This window comes from Schistocerca gregaria, chromosome X (assembly GCF_023897955.1).
Source record: "Schistocerca gregaria isolate iqSchGreg1 chromosome X, iqSchGreg1.2, whole genome shotgun sequence".
NCBI classification, from domain to species: Eukaryota; Metazoa; Arthropoda; class Insecta; order Orthoptera; family Acrididae; genus Schistocerca; species Schistocerca gregaria.
Window position 1 is genome coordinate 160,735,968 of NC_064931.1, and position 23,861 is coordinate 160,759,828.

The following is a 23,861-nucleotide window of genomic DNA, read 5'->3' on the forward strand; positions in this document are numbered from 1 at the left end:
TCAGATCGAAACTAAAGTGTTTCCTCATGGGTCACTGCTATTCTATCGAGGAGTTCCTTAAAGAATTAAGCTGATTGTTATTCTATTGTTGATTGCGTTTACTTAAACTTATGGACTGACTTTTTTCGGGTTTATAAACATTTATTTTTATCTGTTATTATTTTTATGTCGTAATTTCATGTACTGACACGTTCCATGACCTTGGAGATTTGCTCCTCAATTTGGTCCTACGGAACTCGACGTGTAAATAAAAATAAATAAAAGTAGATGACGACAGTGTTGAACTGTTACTGTTGCTGGTTGACTACCACGTGTCGTGGTTGTGGTAGGGTGTATTGCCTCCGATTACCTGGGGTGCAAGATGATTCTCGGGCTGACGACTTCTGCGAACTGCGGCGTCAAACAGGGACAGATACAGTCCTCAGCTGCATGCTTACACTTATAAAAATCCTCTCTGTCCAACAGCAGCATCTCATCAGTTGAATATATTTCCCACAAAAAAAGTACCTGCCAGCTTGTAGATGAAGGGTAGAGATAGAATATGTGTTCGAGTTATATTGTAAAATTTTTTCCCAACCGGGTGACACCAGTTGTATGGCATCGTCAATTTTTGAGCTGTATCGCGATTTTAGGTAATCCTTGTGTAGCGCTATGCATGTAGTTGTGTAATTAGGCCCAATCTTTATGTAATTAGGACCGATCTCTGCTCCAGTTTCCCAACCAAAATAAATAAAGTACACTAACCTAACCTTCCTCTCCTGCGTCTGGGAAGTTTCCATTTGTTGAGGGGGGGGGGGGGGGGGCTCCACTTGGGATTTCTATCCATAAGGACCAGGGTTTTAGTCTCCGAAAGGGCACAACCGTCTTTAATTTGATGCCAGTCCTCATGTGGGTCGTAGGGTGGGACGACAGTACAGCTAGGGGCCAAAGAAAATCGCTTCAAAATTCGGAATTCCCGCTAAAATTTGAAATTTCTGCCAAAAGGGCAGGTGGGGAGACGCGGAGGGAAAGGGTTGGGAGGTCGGGGGCGGGGCCCCACATGCTGGCTGAAAGAAACACATGACGTCATCTGGAGGTGGAGATGGGGGATTGGGGGTGTGCGTGGTTAAGGGGGTTGGTAAATTGATAAATTTAATTTATTTGCATATGAATTTGATATCAAAAGTGCGCTTGTGCCGCCACCTCCCTACTACTAACGATATCACATAATTCTATTCGATCTCTCCAGATTTTCTTGCAATATTTGGAGCACTCGATGTTATAAATGCAATATTATGGAAGTGTTCAGTAAAACTTTTCCAGGTATGCTATCACGTCTCCGTGTAAACTAATGTTTCGGCCGTTGTTGGCCTCATTAGTGTGATGTATTTACTATTGCCACAGTGCTCTGGTCAAATCTAATATAGTGTAATTTTTATGTTGTTCCCTAAGTCACTTTGTCAAGAACGTCAATAAACTCTTATTTTTAATTGAATGGCGGGAGTGGGGAAGCGGGTGCTGACATACCATAGAATTTTTTTTATTCCTGTTGCCTGAATGAGCGATGTTATACTTTCGAAATATGCAGATCAGCTTAGTTTCTCTTTGCATTACACATAGACTTCATGTCTTTTCCTATCTAGTAAAAAAACTTGATTGAGAAGCACTTGGGCAATTGTGACTAAATTGCCAGTTTTCCCACACCTGGTTAATTTCCACTAGTACCGTTCACATGGCTTCTAGCAGTAAGAATGTTTGAAGGTTCACTGTTTACCAATATTTCTTGTAAAATTATAATACAACTAATACGATATTATAGCCTTCCAAACTGTCGCATGTTTTCAGCTGGTGTCATGTAGACACATGTAAATCCTTCTTCGCATATGCCATATTTCACTGTCTGCACGCCATTCCTTTATGCGTGTCCAGTGTGCTAACCACTGCGTCACCTCGCTCGGTGTAAGAGGACATAATGCGACTACAACCAGAGATGTGGTACCTCACGTTCTTATCACACTGTTTGTTGTTAAAAGAGATTCTTAAGTTGCTTTCCTGCCATCAGCGTGACGTTAATGCAACTTTTCTGTATGATTATATGTACCACTATGTTGGGATCCCTATGTGTGAGAAGTAATTTATGGCCACTGTTACATGACGTGACTTTATCTTGGTTTTTGTGGGGATCATAATCTTAGACATTGCCTCCGGTGCATTATCGAGTAACGTGGCAGTCATCGCATTTAATGTTCTCGTAAACGTACACAAACAATTCCGCGCCCATTTGCATATTTCTCGCCAGCCTTCTTAAAAGCAGTTACACATCTGAATTAATGTTTGCATTCCAGCAGGCGCTGTATATTGCGTTTTTATGAGTACATAAAGTACTAAACTCTATAATTTGACCGTCGTCGCCATTGTGCTAGAAGAAATGTGTTTCTTTATTTTAAGAGTAATTCCGATGTTGTTGCGTCTTCCATTGCAACTTTGGAATCTGTTCAATATTTCCGGAGTGAATGAAACTCCCATAATTAATCGCACAATTCTCTTATCCGTTAATTCAAGTCGCTAAAGATCCCAGACTGGGGGCAAAGACTCGAGAAATGTTGGAAAGCGGCGATTGTAAGCGACGTCTTTCGATGATGAAATAAACTTTTATGTTTTATTTGGTAGATCTGTCTGGCATCCTGTTTTTCTCAAGGCTAGGCGTAGGTGCTTGTTCCACCTCCATACATATATTCCGCGATTCTTGGTGGTTGTAAATGATTCCACCGCCTGATCGCTGATAGTGCTGTAAAAATAATAATTTTTTTTGCCTATGTACGGGCATTACATTACAGTTATTTCTTTTGAGGGTCGGTTGCCAGTCTTTGCACCGCTGTAATAGGTAGCAATTCTCCGACTACGTCACCGGCCCGTCTAGAGCTCCTACGTAACAGGCTGTATCGTCCGCTTTGTTTTCCCTGTCTCTGAGGATTCAGCTGTGTTTACTTTGTGCATGATTAACCTGTTCACACAACTGTTTACAGTATTTCTTATAAAATATTTGATATTGCATGTATGAAGTGAACCAAACAGTAATTAATGTTGGGTGATATTTAGAATGCCGTTTTCGTGTGATAGAAGTGGCCGTGCGGTTCTAGGTGCTTGCAGTCTGGAACCACGAGACCGCTACGGTCGCAGGTTCGAATCTTGCCTCGGGCATGGATGTGTGTGATGTCCTTAGGTTAGTTAGGTTTAAGTAGTTCTAAGTTTTAGGGGACTAATAACCTCAGAAGTTGAGTCCCATAGTGCTCAGAGCCATTTGAACCAGCCATACACAGGCATAGAAACGTAGATTCGGAACTTGCTTTATAGTTTGTAAATATTAAATTAATTAGTTAAGAACCTCTCATAAAGGATACTGAACCTTCAAAACTAGTGGGCATAGGATACATTCCATAATTCAACATCGAAGCGAGATACTTCTCTAGAAATGTGCATGTGAAATTCGAGCTTTCTTACCTCTGAACAGTCACGTGGGACCCTCTGCTGTTCCAGTAACTCATGATATTCAACGTAGAATGTAACAGGCTGGGAGTCGTGGTGTACTCCAGTAATCCGAGGCCGTTGTGTGGAAGATAACTGTATATCAACTACAGATTCGGCCGTTTCGTGAGTTCAGGAGAATCTGCTCTGGAGAAACCCAGATGATAGTGGTGCTATCATATTTCAGAGAAGCCCAACTCGGGAAACGAACTTTTTTTGACAATCATGTGCAACTGCTCGGTCGACGGAAGCTCCGTACCTAAACCCCTCAGACTTGCTCAGGTCCCAATAATACACAAGAAAGAGAATAGAAGTAATCTTTTGAATAATAGACTCATAGCACTGACGTCGGTTTTCAGTATGATTTTGGAGAATATACTGTGTTTGTTTTCTTCAAAGTACTTCTTAAATTTCAATCTATTGACACGTAAGTAGTACGGATTCAGAAAATATCGTTATTTTGATACACAACTGTCTCTTTATTCACACGACGCAATGACTGCTGTTGACAGGCGATCTCAAATTGATTTCATATTTCTAGATTTCCAGAAGGCTTTTGACATTGAAGCGGCCTCTAAACAGATTGTGTACTTATCAAGAACGGTCTCAGTTGTCTGACTAGATTCATGATTTCCTGTCAGGAACATTACAGTTCACAATAGTCGCCAGGAAGTCATTGAGGGAAACAGAAGTGATATCTGGCGTTCCCAAAGGAACTATTAATAAGTCCTGTGCTGTTGGTAATCGATATCGACCATTTAGGAGACAATCTGAACAGCCTCTCTTAGATTTTTTTGCAGCTGATGCAGTCTTTTACCATATAGTACACAAGATATTTGAGTAGTGGTTCAAAGAGAGTTCTAAGACGGATAAACATAGAGTGATGCATCACTCAAGGTAAGACAACAGTGTAACCTATTACCCCACCCGCGCCAGTCGGCCAGTTGCATGACGTATTTTCTAGGTGACCACATCTGTAAGGCATGTATGTGTGGTACACTGAAGATCAGGATATAATCTGATACTCCAGCCAAGGCTCTCTGGCATAAAAGTGGCAGGAAAATGAATGTCACCCATCCACTGTGAGAGTTATAGTTCAGATACTGATTTGAGATAAAACCACCTACCCCTATTGATCTAGGCCAATAGGATGGTTTAAAAAAGGCAGAAAACTCACTACCATTCCTCCTTTTCTCTCACGACCAATATAATTATTTAAAAATGGCGAGCCCCATGCCACCCCTATATCTACATGCCTTACCTGTTCCACTCGCAAATAGAGCGACAGAGAAACTACTGTCTATGTGCCTCTGTGTGAGCACTAATTTCTTGTATCTCATCTTCATGGTCCTTATTCGTTCTGCAGTCAGCTTCAAATGATGTGTCTCTCAATTTTCTCACTAATATTCCCCTAAAAGAATGACGCCTTCCCTCCAGGAATTCCTGTTTGAGTTTCTGAAACATGTCCATAACATTTGCGTGTTATTTGAACCTACCAGCAACAAATCTAGCAGCCTGCCTGTGAATTGCTTTGATTTATTCCTTTAATCTGATCCGGTATGGATCCCAAACACTCTAGCAGTACTCAAGAGTAGGTCGCACTAGCGTTCTATATATGTGGTCTCCTTTACAGATGAACCACACTCTCCTAGAATTCTCCCAATAAGCCAAAGTCGACCATTTGCCTTCCCTACCACAGTTCTCACATGCTCGTTCCATTTCATATCGCTTTGCAACAGTACACCTAGATATTTAAAATACATGACTGTGTCAGGCAGGACACTGCTAATTCTGTATCTAGACATTACAGGTTTGTTTTTCCTACTCATCCGCATTAGCTTACATTTTTCTACATTTAAAGTTAGCTGCCATTCATCACACCAACTAGAACTTTGTCTGAGTCATCCTGTATCTTCCTACAGTCGTTCAACTTTGACCCTTACTGTACACCACAGCATCATCAACAAAAAATTGGAGATTGCTTCCCACGCTCTTCGCCAAATCATTTATGTATATAGAGAATAACAGCGGTTCCGTCATAATTACCCGGGGCATTCCTGACGATACCCTTGTCTTTGATTAATACTCCCCATCGAGGACAACATACGGGGTTCTATAACTTAAGAACTCTTCGAGGCACTTGCATATCTGTGAACCTATTCCATATGCTCGTACCCCTTCTCTCCCTACAGCAATTGCACGAGTTTCGTCAGGCGAAGGCTGTACATTGTAGTGAGACGATCATCAGTTGCCGAGTTATGCTACTTTAAAAATAACGGCAAATATTACCATAATTTACGAACTAAGACACTTTGACATTAGAGTGTGTGACAGATCACTATAATTTCATGACACCCTGCAATATTTTGCAGAACTGCAGGGAATAGTAACATACATTATGGTGTATACTGAACTGACGAAGTCATGGGATAGCGATATGCACTTATGCAGAGGGTGGTAGTTTCCCGTACACAAGGTATAAAAGGACAGTGCACTAGCGAAGCTGTCATTTGTACTCAGGTGATTCATGTGAAAAGGTTTCCGACGTGGGTATAGCCGCACAATGGAATTAACAGACTTTGAATGGAACGATAGCTGGAGCCTGGGACATTTCGTTTCGGTAATCATTGGGGATTTCATTACTCCAAGAGCCACAGTGTCACGGGTGTTCCGATAATACCCAACTTCAGGCATTACTTGTCAGCACGGACAACGCAGTAGCCGACTACCTTCAAATACGACCGAGAGCATCGGCATTTGCATAGAGTTGTCAGTTCTAACAGACAAGTAATAATGCGTCAAATAACCACAGAAATGAACGTGGGACGTACGACGAACGTATCCTTTAGGACAGTGCGCTATCATGTCACCGGGCCCCTTTTGTCCATGATTAGTTCCAAGAAAATTCTGGTCAATTCGAGCAAATGATTTGGCCACCCATGTCGCCCAACATGAATCCCGTCGAATATTTATGGGACGTAACTGAGAGGTTAGTTCGTGCACAAAATAATGCAGCGGCAACACTTTTCGGAATTACGGACGGCTATAGAGGCAGCATGGCTCAATACTTCTGCAGGAGACTACCAGCGAGTAGCTGAGTCCATGCCACGACGAGTTGCTGCACTGCGCCGGGGAAAAAAAAGGAGGTCCTATACAATATTAGAAGGTACCCCATGACTTTTTTCACCTCAGTGTATACCCGCGATATTTCAGTACGACGAAACTAGAGAAGACAGTCTCTACACGCACTCAGGTGTGTCCACTCTTTCAGCATACGTTTCAGAGAGCATCAGGACCTTAGCAATTCAAAATCCGCCCTCATCAATCACCTGAAAGACCATAATCACTTTATCTCAGATTTAAACACGGATTGTAGCAGAATGAGATTTCACACTGCAGCGGAGTGTGCGCTGATATGAAACTTCCTGGCAGATTAAAACTGTGTGCCGGACCGAGACTCGAACTCGGGACCTTTGCTTTTCGCGGGCAAGTGCTCTACCAACAGAGCTACGCAAGCACGACTCATGCCTCGTCCTCACAGCTTTACTTCTGGTCCCGAGTTCTAGTCTCGGTCCGGCATACAGTTTTAATCTGCCAGGAAGTTTCATATCAGCGCACACTCCGCTGCAGAGTGAAAATCTCATTCTGGAAACATCCCCTAGGCTGTGGCTAAGCCATGTCTCCGCAATATCCTTTCTTCCAGGAGTGCTAATTCTGCGAGGTTTGCAGCAGAGCTTCTGTAAAGTTTGGAAGGTAGGGGACGAGGTACTGGCAGACGTAAAGCTGTGAGGACGGGGCGTGAGTCGTGCTTGGGTAGCTCAGTTGGTAGAGCACTTGCCCGCAAAAGGCAAAGGTACCGAGTTGGAGTCTCGGCCCGGCACACAGTTTTAATCTGCCAGGAAGTTTCACGGATTGTGGCATTTTACATTTTCGACCTGATTTAAATAGTTTTGAAAAAAATGAAATTATCCGCAGCATTAACCATAATCCGTCGGAATGAACGAACTTTGCTTAAGCATGCAGCCCTATTGAATAACGTTTCTTTTTTGAAATAGCGTCCAATCTCATTTCTTTCTCCTTTTGGCTTCTGATTGTTGTACGTTACACATGTATTCTTCTCAACTGGTTCAGTCTTTCCGCCATTGCTTTGGTGGCCTTTAATTAGGGTTAGCTACTAAAGGGCATTTGCCTATTACCCATAGTAGAGACTTCGTGATTCACCCAATTTCTGTCTTGTATAGACGTAAAATGCCCTCTTTTAAATCCCCCCCCCTCCCCCCCCCCCCCCCCCCCCCCCCCCCCCGTCGATGGTTCGAGTCCTCCCTCAGGCATTGCTGTGTGTTTTGTCCTTAGCGTAAGTTAGTTTAAGTAGTGCGTAAGCTTAGGGACCAATGACGTCAGTAGTTTGGTCCTATACGACCTTACTACAAATTTCCCTCTTTTAATGGAAGTTTCCATATCTTTAGTATCCTCACTAAATTAAAATTTTCGTGTCTTTCCTGATGTAAAATTTGTGTTACGTCTTATCTTACGTAAACCTTGTTGAATCGCCAGCTATTAGTTAGCAGTTTTACTACCTTGCTGTATTGCTCCTACTTTCAGTGTGTCCCTTTATTGCTATTGCTGCTAGTGAACAGTACAGGGATTTTTGACAGTGAGGACTTAAGAATTTAGCTGTCTTCCATTTTGCTTAGTAGCAAGATTTTTTATAATACAAGTGGCACGTGTATTATCTTGCAGCTCTTTACTATGGAACGTTATTCCATGTCGCCTGATGTCTCCCCACTAAATTAAAATTACCGTACCGCTCACGGAAAGGAAAAAAAATCATTTAGTTTTACGGTTTCATGCATAAGCTTTAAATCGCCGGCTCAAAGTAAGGAGTGTTACTCCGGTTCTGTACTGCCCCTGTTCGAGTATGTCTCTTTACCACTCACAATATACTCATTACGCTTCTGATGCAATTTTTTTTGTAATGTTTTTTCTTTTGCATGTGAATCACTAATTCAAACTGCGAACGGCCAGGCTAGTTCGTCTCACATAATTCTTTCCGTCAACACATGGTAGTACTGTTGCCAGTCATGTTTAGCGGTTTACTTCCTTCTCCGTATTGTGTTACGATGGCGGGAAAAGATAGCGGTGTCCAAAAAAAATTGAGAAAAATACATAGAGAGGGTTTGTATTTTCACTGCGCATGTCACAAATTAAACCTTGCAATAATGTTTGAGATCCGCAGCTGCATTCGAACTATAAAAGATACTGTAAAATTATTCAGGGAATCGGTGTCGCGTCAAAAATGTGCACTGAAAATACTATTGTTGTGTGAAACAAAGTGATCTCAGAAATACACTACCGGCCATTAAAACTGTTACACCACGAAGATGGTGTGCTAAAGACGCGAAATTTAACCCACAGGAAGAAGATGCTGTGATACGCTTTTCAGAGCATTCACACAAGGTTGGCGCCGGTGGCGACACCTACAACGTGCGGATATAAGGAAAGTTTCCAACTGATTTTTCATACACAAACAGCAGTTGACCGGCGTTGCCTGGTGAAACGTTGTTGTGATGCCTCGTGTCAGGAGGAAAAATGTGTACCATCACGTTTCCGACTTTGATAAAGGTCGGATTGTAGCCTGTTGCGATTGCGGTTTATCGTATCGCGACATTGCTGCTCGCGTTGGTCGAGATTCAATGACTGTTAGCAGAATATGGGATCGGGGAGTTGAGGAGGGTAATACGGAACGCCGTGCTGGATCCCAACGGCCTCGTATCACTAGCAGTCAAGATGACAGGCATCTTATCCGCATGGCTGTGACGGATCGTGCAGCCACGTCTCGATCTCTGGGTCAATAGATGGGGACGTTTGCAAGACAACAACCATCTGCGCGAACAGTTCGACGACGTTTGCAGCAGCATGGACTATCAGCTCGGAGACCACGGCTGCGGTTACCCTTGGCGCTGCATCACAGACAGGAGCGCATGCCATGGTGTACTCAACGACGAACCTGGGTGCACGAATGGCAAAACGTCATTTCTTCGGATGAATCCAGGTTCTGTTTACAGCATCATGATGGTCGCATCCGTGTTTGGCGACATCGCGGCGAACACACATTGGAAGCGTGTAATCGTCATCGCCGTACTGGCGTATCACCCGACGTTATGGTATGGGGTGCCATACGTCTCGGTCACATCGCGGTAAACGCACATAGGAAGCGTGTATTCGTCATCGCCATAGTGGCTTATCACTCGACGTGATGGTATGGGGTGCTATTGGTTACACGTCTCTTCACCTCTTGTTCGCATTGACGGCACTTTGAACAGTGGACGTTACATTTCAGATGTGTTACGACCTGTGGCTCTACCCTTCATTCGATCCCTGCGAAACCCACCATTTCAGCAGGATAATTCACGACCGCACGTTGCAGGTCCTGTACGGGCCTTTCTGGATACATAAAATGTTCGACTGCTGCCCTGGCCAGCACATTCTCCAGATCTCTCACCAACTGAAAACGTCTGATCAATGGTGGCCCAGCAATTGGATCGTCACAATACGCCAGTCACTACCCTTGATGGACTGTGGTATCGTGTTGAAGCTGTGTGTGCAGCTGTACCTGTACACGCCATCCAAGCTCTGTTTGACTCAATGCTCAGGCGTATCAAGTCCGTTATTACGGCCAGGAGTGGTGTTCTGGGCAGTGATTTCTCAGAATCTATGCACCCAAATTGCGTGAAAATTTAATCACGTGTCAGTTCTAGTATAATATATTTGTCCAATGAATACCCGTTTATCATATGCATTTCTTCTTCATGTAGCAGTTCCAATGGCTAGTAGTGTACATAAGTATTTCGGTGTTTAAGAAGCATATTGTCGAAATTGGAAAATTTTTTTCAGTAAGGGAATTCTGGGACAATAATAGCTGCCTTGCATTTGTTATTCGCAGTTGCACAAACCACATTCATATTGACTATGTGTAGTGTATTATAGCCAAGTACAATTCCCTGCTGCAACCGGTCGCAAACATTGCAATCTAAAACCCTGGACGTAAGAAAGTGTCCAGAGCACATCCAAAACGTAACAACTACAATTGGAGGACACAGGTGTTCTGCTGAAAAAGGGAGTGAGAAATTATTAAACTCAACTAATGAAATTGCTGAGAGTTTGAACCTAGTGTTGCTTCCTCCAAGAAAAGTAAGCCACAAACAGTATAGGACAAATTATTGAGCTGGTTCTTTAAGCGAGGATTTTCGTCTGTAGCTATGCGTGCTCTGTTTAGATTCCTTATCCTCACTCATTAGAGTTGAGGTTCGTCAGACCAATCACCAGCGTTTGCTGGTTCATTGTCATATCCCGCTAAGTTAATAAAAATTACAGCTCCAAACTTAACCCAAAATGTGTGGAGATAGCATCCAAATTTTATGAGTTAGAAGAGATCACATCAGAAGCCGAACTGTGGCGCACTTTATGGATAAACAAGCGGGGGAACTCTGAAACTTTGAACATAACAGAATTAATCCATCAAGGAATCTTTTTTATCCAGAGATGAAAATAGCCCTAGAAATATTACTGCCAATGCCTTATTCCACGGCTACAATTGAAAGGCTATTCAGTATAGTCAGATGCCTAAAAACATGGCAGAGATCAAGAATGATCGAAGACAGATCGAACGAGCTTTGTATGCTCAGTGTACGTTAAAAAATTGTAAACGGTTTGGGCGATTCTTTCACGGGAGACGTCATAAACCGTTTTGCTGAGATCCTCGAAAATTATTTTTAAAATCGTTGGCTGATACGAGTGCCCGAGTTTTCATTTTTCTCCTAAATTTCCATTATTGCCTGGCGTTCAAGTACGGAAATGTGTATGATAGCATAGCAGACCAACTATAGCATGAAACATGCGGTCGCATCCATTACACATAATAGAGGGTGGAGGAAGGGGCGGGGCCTGGCGAAGTTTGCATCTGTGACGTTTTTCATTTTCCTGTCTCCGACGTTCCTGCTGAAAATATAAGTAGTCATGTTCCCACTTTTAAAATAGTCTAATTAAATAGCTTAAATTAAATAAATGCATGTTTATAATTATGTTTGTTTATTTGACTACCCATAAAGCAACATCTCCTGCAGGTGTTTCCCGAAAACACTACGTTCACTTAACGTTTCGCATAGGTTTCTTCGTGCTGTGTGTAGAGCAAAACAAGTGAGGGGGACCCAGCTTAAGAAATGTTTTATTGCCTAGGCCGAGAGCTGGATATGCTCTTGGCTGTATGATAGGTGAAGCTACCTTAGATAACCTTGCTGCTATGGCGCGATGGCTGACAAGTGGGCAAACAGCCAGTGAATACTTGTCGTTCCAGTGTTTTAATGTTTAATAAATGTGAATGTCGTGTGACTAGGGCCTCCCGTCGGGTAGACTGTGCGCCGGGTGCAAGTCTTTCGATTTGACGCCACTTCGGCGACTTGCGCTTCGACAGGGATGAAACGCCGATGATCAAAACTACACAACACCCAGTCCCTGAGCGGAGAAAATCTCCGACCCAGCCGGGAATCGAACCCGGGCCCTTATGATTGACATTCTGTCGCGCTGACCGTTTTTTTTAATCTCATTTTGTTCGTTTTCGTCGTTGCATCTGCTCGGGCTGGACGTCGTAAGACATCCGTTTAAGTTCGTCGTTGATCCATTAACTCAGTTTCTTTATTACAGAGGGCAGCTAACCCTCTGACCAAACACGTTGAGCCACCTTGCCGGCAACCACTCGACTACCGGGGGCGGACATGTTTAATAAATAGAACAGTGCAACAAATACACACTGCTATGAAATCTGCTTGCGCACCAGGTATTCTTCATAAACAAATTGCATTTCAAAAACTGGAGGTGTAATTCTGTAGAAGACTTTAGTTTTCTAATGAAACATTTTTGGTAATTATGCTGGCTTATGTAGTCAAATGAAGTCGGGTGATGCTGAGAGAATTAGATTAGGAAACGAAACACTTAAAGTAGTAAAGGAGTTTTGCTATTTGGGGAGCAAAATAACTGATGATGGTCGAAGTAGAGAGGATATAAAATGTAGACTGGCAATGGCAAGGAAAGCGTTTCTGAAGAAGAGAAATTTGTTAACATCGAGTATACATTTAAGTGTCAGGAAGTCATTTCTGAAAGTATTTGTATGGTGTGTAGCCATGTATGGAAGTGAAACATGGACGATAAATAGTTTGGACAAGAAGAGAATAGAAGCTTTCGAAATGGTGTGCTACAGAAGAATGCTGAAGATTAGATGGGTAGATCACATAACTAATGAGGAAGTATTGAATAGAATTGGGGAGAAGAGAAGTTTGTGGCACAACTTGACCAGAAGAAGGAATCGGTTGGTAGGACATGTTCTGAGGCATCAAGGGATCACCAAGTTAGTATTGGAGGGTAGCGTGGAGGGTAAAAATCGTTGAGGGAGACCAAGAGATGAATACACTAAGCAGATTCAGAAGGATGTAGGTTGCGGTAGGTACTGTGAGATGAAGAAGCTTGCGCATGATAGAGTAGTATGGAGAGCTGCATCAAACCAGTCTCAGGACTGAAGACCACAACAACAACAGAGAAAAGCCGGTACTCCAGTACAGTAAGAATCTGATAAAAAAGACGACTGACAGCCATATAGTATAGACTATGTTATGCATCCAGTTCCATTGCTGAGTGGAGCTTCATTAGCTAATTACAGTCAAAATCGGGAGGGGCTGCAGAGGCACTATAGTCGGAGTCACGCACCATGGCGGTCGAGATTAGGCTTGTTCTGCGCACCTACGTCACTTACTCCCCAATAGCCAATGGTTCAGTAGTGTCCTGAGCGCTCTGCTGTGAATGCCGTCGCTAATGTGAGCTTTAAAGGTGACCGTAGCGAGTTGTTTAGTGAAGTTCGATTACATTTTTTGCGAGTTGTCATCGCTGATTGTGATGGTAAGTGATAAATTCAGCGTAAGCAAGTGAGAGACATAGTTTGCAGGATATATGCTTTCTTCAAGCAGAAATTGTGCGCATGCGCGTACCACGGCTGTCGCTCGGAATCGTCAACAGTGCAATCCCCGTCCGTGCCTCCACAGGCGCGAACCGCCATAGTTCGTGGATCGAGCTACAGAAGACTGTAGTTATTTAATGGATCATTTTGTTAATGGCGGGATGCTGTACCAAACAGCAGTACTCTACTTAAAAAGAGACCTAGCAGCTGTACATAACTTGTAGTATGCAAGTATAGTGTAGACTCCCAACACAGACGACATTGGTATGCTATTTGCAGGACTACATTGTAGCGAGAAGAGGCAAAACAAGATCCTAAAATCACTGTTGCAGCCCATCTCTGAGCAGCTGCGTGTCCTACGAATACGGCCATGTTGTTGTGGTCTTCAGTCCTGAGACTGGTTAGATGCAGCTCTCCATGCTACTCTATCCTGTGCAAGCTTCTTCATCTCCCAGTACTTACTGCAACCTACATCCATCTGAATCTGTTTCGTGTATTCATCTCTTGGTCTCCCCCTACGATTTTAACCCTCCACGCTGCCCTCCAATACTATATTGGTGATCCCTTGATGCCTCAGAACATGCCCTACCAAGCGATCCCTCCTCCTAGTCAAGTTGTGCCACAAATTTCTCTTCTCGCCAGTTCTATTCAATACCTCCTCATTAGTTATGTGATCTACCCATCTAATCTTCAGCATTCTTCTGTAGCACCACATTTCGAAAGCATGTATTCTCTTCTTGTCTAAACTATTTATCGTCCACGCTTCACTTCCACACATGGCTACACTCCATACAAATACTTCCAGAAACGACTTCCTGACACTTAAATCTATACTTGATGTTAACAAATTTCTCTTCTTCAGAAATGCTTTCCTTGCCATTGACAGTCTACATTTTATATCCTCTCTACTTCGACCATCATCAGTTATTTTGCTCCCCAAATAGCAAAACGCATCTACTACTTCAAGCGTCTTATTTCCTAATCTAATTCCCGCAGCATCACCCGATTTAATTCGACTACATTCCGTTATCCTCGTTTTGCTTTTGGTAATGTTCATCTTATATCCTCCTTTCAAGACACTGTATATTCTGTTCAGCTGCACTTCCAGGTCCTTTGCTGCGTCTGACAGAATTACAATGTCATCGGCGAACCTCAAAACTTGTATTTCTTTTCCATGGATTTTAATACGTACTCCAAATTTTTCTTTTGTTTCCTTTACTGCTTGCTCAATATACAAATTTTATAACATCGGGGATTCGCTGCAAACCTGACTCACTCTCTTCCCAGCCACTGCTTTCCTTTCAGGCCCCTCGACTCTTATAACTGCCATCTGGTTTCTGTACAAATTGTAAATAGCCTTTCGCTCCCTGTATTTTACCCCTGCCACCTTCAGAATTTGAAAGAGAGTATTCCAGTCAACATTGTCAAAAGCTTTCTCTATGTCTACAAATGCTAGAAACGTAGGTTTGCCTTTCCTTAATCTATTTTCTAAGATAAGTCGTAGGGTCAGTGTTGCCTCACGTGTTCCAACATTTCTACGGAATCCAGACTGATTTTCCCCAAGGTCGGCTTCCACCAGTTTTTCCATTCGTCTGTAATGAATACGATCATATACGCTCTATAATCCCTATTTTGTGTGAATAAATGTTCATTCCGGTGAACCATTGCACCAGGGTGTTCATTTTTCTTTCGATATCTTTGGTTGTGCGTAAGTTCTAGAAGGAATAGTGTTGACTCAGTTTAAATCCAAAGGTATAGCGTTGTTTCTGTTGACAGTCAGAGGTAACTGTATATTATTGAAGCTTTACACAAAGATGACAGTTGCAAAATACACAAGACGATGGCTGTTTTCAGGAGATATGACTGCTTCTTAAGTTTCTGTAGAATTGCGAAGCAATGCTGATAGTACAGAGAAGCTTCCACGAGTTACTGACTTTACGGAGGTGTGTTAGTTTGTTTTTCAACATGACAGTTTCCCTACTACTCAGTCACTTAGCAATTAAACTGCCTTCTCTACCACTATCTTCTCGAAGTAAATGAATAGCTGGTGTTAAAGTGTTTGCTTCTCCAGCAGTAAGAATATGTATTACAGAGACCTGTAGCGTAACTAGCGATGGCCACTCAAGTAGTCCTATCTTTCGTTGTTACAGGTATCACACGACTGCCTGTGCTAGAAGGAGAAATCAGCCATATAGAGATACCACGATTGTCCACAAACCTAGGAATCACCATCGTTGGTGGAGCTGATACTGCCTTGGTAAGTATTTGGTCGACTGTTAAACAGAACTAACTGTAAAAAAGTGTCGTTTATAGATGTAGTTTTGTAGCATTTTTAGCTCATTAATACATGAGGGGAATGAAAACAGTCGGATAGGTCGTTAAATTGCGACTTGACACTGCTTGCCGATCATGGGCAGTTATCGTCGGTACGGTTACATTCGTTTGTCTCCCCTCAGAAGTGTAAAGTGCTGCCGACACTGCTAATGAGAATTTGAGTGAGTGGTACGTACCAGACCACCGAAAAACTTTAACTTAAATAAATTTGACAAACATTTATTGAATTTATAATTTACGTAACTTCACAAGTGACATTTTACATATTTACACAAAGTGAACCAGCATGACCCAGCTGTCTTAAAAATCAAGTCAATAAGCGTAACAAGAGTGACTTTAATTTGAATCCTTGAATACTCTCGAATTTAACAAAAAAAAATTGCATTGTATGTAAATTGAAGGTGGAAGGGGGAAGAAGGAAAGGAACTGGTGATGTCAGCTGCATCGGGACTTAACGCGGAATCAACGGCGACGAGTGAAAACGTGTGCCGGACTGGGATTCGAACCTGGGATCCCCTGCTTATTTGGCAGGTGCGTTAACCTACTGCACCATCTGAACACTGGTTATCACATCTGCACGGACTCTCTCTGCACGCCTCTTGGCCGACCTACATTCCCACCCTGTGCCACCTATCCACAAGTCCGAAAGAACAGACTCCACACATTCATATAATTGATTCGCATCGGTGGGCAAAGAAACCCAACTTCTTCTGTGCGGACACACAAATATGTCCGACCTGCCGCAGGAATCTGAGTGGTGATTATGGAGAATATGGACAGGTACTGCGGATAGGTGGAGTGGGTGGGAATGTAGGTCGGCCGAGATAATCGGTGCAGTTGCTATAATGACAGTGTCCGGATGGCGCAGTAGGTTGACGCACCTGCTAACTAAGCAGGAGGCCCCGGGTTCGAATCCAGGCGTGGCACACATTTTACTCGTCACCGCTGATTCCGCGTAAAGTCCCTATACAGATGACATCACAAGTCCCTTTCCTTTCCTTTCCTTTCCTTTCCTTTCCTTTCCTTTCCTTTCCTTTCCTTTCCTTTCTTCCCCTCTTTATGTTCACTTTACATATAATGTATCACAACTGTGGATTCAGCGTGGTGTCTGTTTTTTCGGACATAAAATTCATCTTAGCAGTTCGGAAGCCTGTTTAGTCTTCGCCTCCGCCCATGGGCAAAAACTATCAGCTGTACTTCGATAATAGATCTAAAATAAGGAAAAGATTACACTTGAAAAAAGTCATCAGATACAACTTACTAATGCAAGCAAGAATGAGCAAAATCATCCTGACACTGAATCATTTAAAAACACAGTAGTAATCAGTGAGTAACGAACCATAAACCTTCAGAGTAATAGCTTAAACCATTCTAGTTCAGTAGCAGAACTGTTAAAAGAATGCCCAATAAAACTAGTAAAACTTATAGCTGAGAGAAACGGAACTATTTTATAAAGCCTTCCCTTTTTGCTTAGCACAACACAGGGCGCAGGAAATAGCGCAAAAGCCGCGTGCTGTGCAATACACTGTTTACAGAAAATGTACTGTCTTATGGCCACTTCAAGAGAAATCCTTTTAGAGAAACGCTTCAAAACAATTGTGTCTTGTAGAGTCTATCTCGTCTAAAGTATTAACCTTTAATTATGCTATTAACACGCAGATAGCTCGAACATGTCATGCTCACCTTTATGAGTGCAGCGTGGCGATTTCTCCAACGTGCTTATATTAGTTCCAAAACCTGTGTCGGTCATTAACGACCAAACGGTCAACTTGCTGCAGATTGTAAATGGCGTCAAATCCGCGCACATAGAACCGGTACACCCTGTGAAGGTAGTAGCCTGCCGAACTTGGTCACCACATGTGGCAACTACAATCAAAATTGTCAGTTCGTCACTTGCAGATATCGTTGCGGCAATGCTAAACAAATGATGACACTCAAATCACAGTCTCAAGTCACATCGGAGTTCAGACATCCGTGTGCCGGCCGAAAGCCCAAGAGACCGCGAAGCCGCCGCCTCACCTAGAGTGGCACTGCTACGGATTTAGCCCGGCGATATGGCAAAGTTGAGCGAACAGAACTAATTTATAAATCCTTTCATTTTTGTTTAGCACAACAGGGAGTGCAACTAGCGTAAAAGATGTTTACTGTGTAATACACTGTTAACAAAAATGTACTGCCTTACGCCCACTTGCAAGAGAGAGTATTTTAAAGAAACACTTTAAAACAATTGAATCCAGTAAAATTTGGCTCGGCTAAAGAACTGCTGAGAATCGATCTATCGCACTGATTATCCTCTACCATTTGGGATGAGCCAGTATTTTGACCAGAAGCTGGCACTGCTTGCTCTTGCAGTGCAGATGCCTTAATTTTGCTCACACGAATGCAACTTTTCTTGCCTGTAGCTAGATTCTCAGTAACGTAACTGGGGTGGTCATCTCAACAATGCGAAAGGTTTCGACAAATCTGTGAAGCAGCTTCCCGTGATCTTGTTGGCAGCCCTTCTACACCTTTTAAAATTTTTAACGCGAATCAAATAATCTGCGCGCAATTTCCGATCGTCAGGCAGTGCGTGTGCTGTGTCACGTCAGTTGAACATCCTGTGGTCCACTGTACTGAAGCTGCTTCGAACCATTCTCAAATGATATCGGTACAAGATGCATATCATAATGCAGCTTGCACCACAGGACACACAGCGACGTGTTGGCTTCGCTCTCCACTTCCTTGCAAGGACTGAGGTTGGCTATCTGGACCATTCCCTGGAGAGACGCAGCTCATTTCTCTCTGACGGGTGAACACACACAATAGCCGAGTGTGAGGATATTCACCTCCAGTCACTGTGCATGAAGTTCCTCTGTATGGTGAACAGGTCACCATATGGGGTGGCTTCTCGGTACATTCATTATTGGCCCATTCTTTTTTAAACAGGTTGGCGCTCAAGGACCAAAGACGTGCAGTGTGACTGGCCAGTATTACTGCGATATGATTCTCTAGCATGTCATACCTGCCCTAATAAGGAGAGACGCATTGAACTCAAACGTTTTCGTGCGAGGTAGGGCCCCACGGCACATCTCTCGTGGAGTTTTCTTGCTTCTCCGAAACACATTTGGAAACGATCGAATCATCAGCCGATCGTTTCCAAATGCTTGGCCGGCACGATCACCTAATCTCACTCCCTGTGATTTATGGTTATGCGGCTACCTGAAGGACAGGATTTACCAGGGGACATGGATCACTGTTGATTGATACACTACTGGCCATTAAAATTGCTACACCACGAAGTTGAATGGCTACAGACGCGAAATTTAATCGACAGGAAGAAGATGCTGTGATATGAAAATGATTAGCTTTTCAGAGCAGTCGCACAAGATTGACGCCGTTGGCGACACATACAACGTACTGACATGAGGGAAGTTTCCAACCGATTTCTCATACACAAACAGCAATTGACCGCCGTTGACTGGTGAAACATTGTTGTGATGCCTCGTGTAAGGAAGTCAAATGCGTACCATCACGTTTCCGACTTGGATAAAGGTCGGATCGTAGCCTACCACGATTGCGGTTTATCGTATCGCGACATTGCTGCTCGCGTTGGTCGAGATCCAATGACTGTTAGCAGAATATGGAATCGGTGGGCTCAGGAGGATAATACGGAACGCCGTGCTGGATCCAAACGGCCTCGTATCACTATCAGTCGAGATGACAGGCATCTTATCCGTATGGCTGTAACGAAATGTGCAGCCACGTCTCGGTCCCTGAGTCAACAGATGGGGACTTTGCAAGACAACAACCATCTCTACGAACAGTTCGAAGACGTTTGCAGCAGCATGGACTACAAGCTCGGAGACCGTGGCTGCGTGTTCTCAACGACGAACCTGGGTGCACGAATGGCAAAACGTCATTTTTTCGAATGTATCCAGGTTCAGTTTACAGTATCATGATGGTGGCATCCGTATTTGTTGACATCGCGGTGAACGCACATTGGAAGCGTGTATTCGTCATCGCCATAGTGGCTTATCACTCGACGTGATGGTATGGGGTGCTATTGGTTACACGTCTCGGTCACCTCTTGTTCACATTGACGGCACTTTGAACAGTGGACGTTACATTTCAGATGTGTTACGTCCCGTGGCTCTACCCTTCATTCTATCCCTGCGAAACCCTACACATCAGCAGGATAATGCACGACCGCACGTTGCAGGTCCCGTACGGGCCTTTCTAGATACAGAAAATACTCGACTGCTGCCCTGGCCAGCACATTTTCCAGATCTCTCACCAATTGAAAACGTGTGCTCAGTGGTGGCCAAGCAACTGGCTCGTCACAATACGCCAGTCACTACTCGTGATGAACTGTGGTATCGTGTTGAAGCGGCATGGGCAGCTGTACCTGTACACGCCATCGAAGCTCTGTTTGACTCAATGCCCAGGCGGATCAAGGCCGTTATTACGGCCAGAGGTGGTTGTTCTGGGTACTGATTTCTCAGGATCTATGCACCCAAATTTCGTTGAAAATGTAATCACATGTTAGTTCTAGTATAATACATTTGTCCCGTGAATACCCCTACATTTGCATCATCTACATTTCTTCTTGGTTTAGCAATTTTAATAGCCAGTAGTGTACCTTTAAACGATCTTCGTCAAACCCCGACGGTCTTCCTGAACGCGGAGAGTCACTGGTGTCAAAACACTCCTCTTTACGACGAGAAAACCATTTGCTTGCCGTTCTCTGCCCAATGGCATTATCGCTATACACGGCGCAAATGTTTCTGGCTGCCTCCTCTGCTGTCACCCCTCTATTTAAATCAAACAGAAGAATATGTCGGAAATGTTCCAATTTCACCACTTGCCAATCCATTTTCTGGCGTCCACAGCTCCACTCACTATCTCCAGTTATACAGTATCCTAACAGTTCCTGAAGTACCCTCCGCCACTCACCTGAAGGGGGCTTGCTAAGCGTTATTGTACATCTAAAATAAGGCTCCAATACCTGTAGATTATTTTTAACATACAATGCGTAAACCGCTCTAAAGACGCCATGAATGATTTATCAGAGGAGACAAGCCTGGAGGAAGGACAGAAGCTCGTTCTCGTCCTTTATGATTTACGACAAACTGTAATGTGCGTAAATCGGCATGGACGATCTGCTATCTGAAAACGAATACCTTCCAGTGTCTTGTCGCAGCCATCAGTCTTTTGACGATGATAAAATTGGGTGTCTTTCCACTCTGTGGAATACGTTATGAATATTTTTTGACAGTTTTCGTAGAATAGCAATCTAGATTATACTGCACGTTGTTCAAATGTCTAACAGATAAAGTCATACCACAGAACGAGTCAAATTAAATACTCCCGTTGTAACAATATGCCTATTAACTGAAAACCACATAGAATTAAAGGCATGTGTTAATTAAAATGACTTGGACGTTCAGTAATTCGTGGATACATCTTTATTAGCATTAACTAAGATACAGTTCAACTTTCCTTCGATCTTTCAGTTACACAATACGTTCGTAACTGCACAAAGAGTCTACGCTCGAATACAATGTGAGGGCCGAGTCAAACGCATTTGAACGGAAATTTTGAGCTTAGTCCGACAGATGCTGTTTTTTCCGATTTCTGCAGGTTTATCAATCTATGAACGGGTGTTCAAATACATGTTCGGCCACCCAGATGTAGGTAGCTTTTCCGTAATTTCCGTAAAAAAAGTGGCCGATTTCCTTCCCATCCGAGCTCGTGTGCTCTGTCTCTAATGATCTCGTCATCAACTCTGATTTTCTTCCTCTGTACACAAACCACATTTACACATTTCTGGCGCTGCTTAGTCGCCTACGACAGAGAAGTGTGATTGCATTTTTCTAGGCGCCTCTGACTAACATCAGTCTGAACTAGGTCGTGTTTCAGAAGACGACTTGCTAGTGCAATTAATACTTTGCACTCTTCTCTTCAGAGCCCTAGGAGTACATTCACGACTCCTGTCTCCTGACAACCTTGTTAAACCACAAGTACTGCAGGGCAAGTATAGATGATACTACAAATCTCAAATTGTTTCCAAATAGAAGCTTTATTTGCCTGCCATATTTGAAAATTTGACAGGACTGCGCATAGAGTAGAAAGTATTTCTGTTTCCCATTCCTTTGTTATTTTCGGCCTGTTTGCATGGTTTTTGGCTTGCCAGGTTGTACGAAACGAGAGCAATGGACGAATATTATACTCTAGTTTTCTTCATCCGAGGGATGTACCATCGAATCAGTCTTAAATCAGACTCATTTAAAGATTGAAAGATAATTAAATGACGCAGAGTCTCGATCATCAATGACGGTATCCAATAAAAAGAGAACGGACGACTTAAAAACATTTATTCTTTCTTATTCAAAAGCAGCACAAATGTTTCTAAGACCTTACAGATGTTCAGAGTTTGAAACTCGTATAAAAGTTTGAAATATCGGCTCACAGCCATGTAGTCGCAATCTGTCACCAGCTGATGTACAAAAAAAGTTTCCCATGGCACGACACCCAAAAACTGTCATCTGAATGTTACAGATCCTACCTCACTGTGTGGCAAGTCGCGACAGATCGAGAGCTTTCCGTCGTTCGAACTTATTTACTCTTGAACTTAACCGAACTCCGCTATTCTAATTGTGGCTATAGCTTATTTGTTGGGAGCAACTCCTCTCCTCGTTATCATTTTCCGACCTCACACATCATCCTAAGTGTGTTACTTCGTTAATAATCAAATGAAGTATGTAATTTTCACACACATACCCATCATTTTAAACAACAGAAACATCTTTAAATATTTGTTGTAAATAAACATGGCCAGCTTACACAGAGACCTTTTCATTTGTGCTCCATACATACCGGGCGATAAAAAGTCAGTATAAATTTGAAAACTTAATAAACCACGGAATAATGTAGGTAGAGGGGTAAAAATTAACACACCTACTTAGAATGACACGGGGTTTTATTAGAACAAAAATAAGTATTGCTAGACGCGTGAAAGATCTCTTGCGCGCGTCGTTTGGTGATGATCGTGTGCCCAGCCGCCACTTGCGTCATGCTTGGCCTCCCAGGTCCCCAGACCTCAGTCCGTGCGATTATTGGCTTTGGGGTTACCTGAAGTCGCAAGTGTATCGTGATCGACCAACATCTCTAGGAATACTGAAAGACAACATCCGACGCCAATGTGTCGCCATACCTCCGGACGTGCTTTACAGTGCTGCTCACATCATCATTCCTCGACTACAGCTATTGTTGAGGAATGATGGTGGACATATTGAGCATTTCCTGTAAAGAACATCATCATTGCTTTGTCTTACCTTGTTACGCTAATTATTGGTATTCTGATCAGATGAAGCGCCATCTGTCGGACATTTTTTAACGTTTGTATTTTTTTGGTTCTAATAAAACCCCATGTCATTCCAAGGATGTGTGTCAATTTGTACCTCTCTATCTACATTATTCCGCCATTTATTCAGTTTTCAAATTTATTCTGACTTTTTGATCACCCGGTATATTCGAGTGCGTCTTCTTTAGTGTAATACACTGATTACTCGATTACCTACTAAATAGGCGAAAGAGTTTGGTGTGGGCTACACAGTGCTGTATTTATTTTACGAGTACTTATATATGTGGAGGGTAGATCTGGCAACTTTTTTATAAACAGACATAATTAAAAGTGTGCGCTAATACTGATTGTACGCGAGATGATTAATGGTGATGAGTGGGACTCTCAGCTAGCGGTTGACACCTCGTTGTGTGCTGTTAACTTTTATACTTATAAAAGTTGAAGTAACTTCCCTATCTTTCTAATACAGTTATCGGCAAAATGGTCCAAATGGCTCTGAGCACTATGGGACTTAACTGCTGAGGTCATCAGTCCCCTAGAACTTAGAACTACTTAAACCTAACTAACCTAAGGACACCACACACATTCAAGCCCGAGGCAGGATTCGAACCTGCAACTGTAGCGGTCACGTGGTTCCAGACTGTAGCGCCTAGAACCACTCGGCCACCCCGGCCGGCA

At 43.0% G+C, this 23,861-nt stretch overlaps 1 protein-coding gene across 7 annotated transcripts in view; it reads left to right on the forward strand.

Moving 5' to 3' along the window:
• Positions 1 to 23,861, forward strand: part of LOC126298395 (ligand of Numb protein X 2-like) — a 524,161-nt gene that overhangs the window by 414,140 nt on the left and 86,160 nt on the right. For all 7 annotated transcript variants that reach the window (XM_049989706.1, XM_049989703.1, XM_049989704.1 and 4 more), the window contains one exon: positions 15,658 to 15,764. In XM_049989706.1, the coding sequence (XP_049845663.1) occupies positions 15,658 to 15,764 (107 nt within the window). The remainder of the gene's footprint in view (positions 1 to 15,657; positions 15,765 to 23,861) is intronic.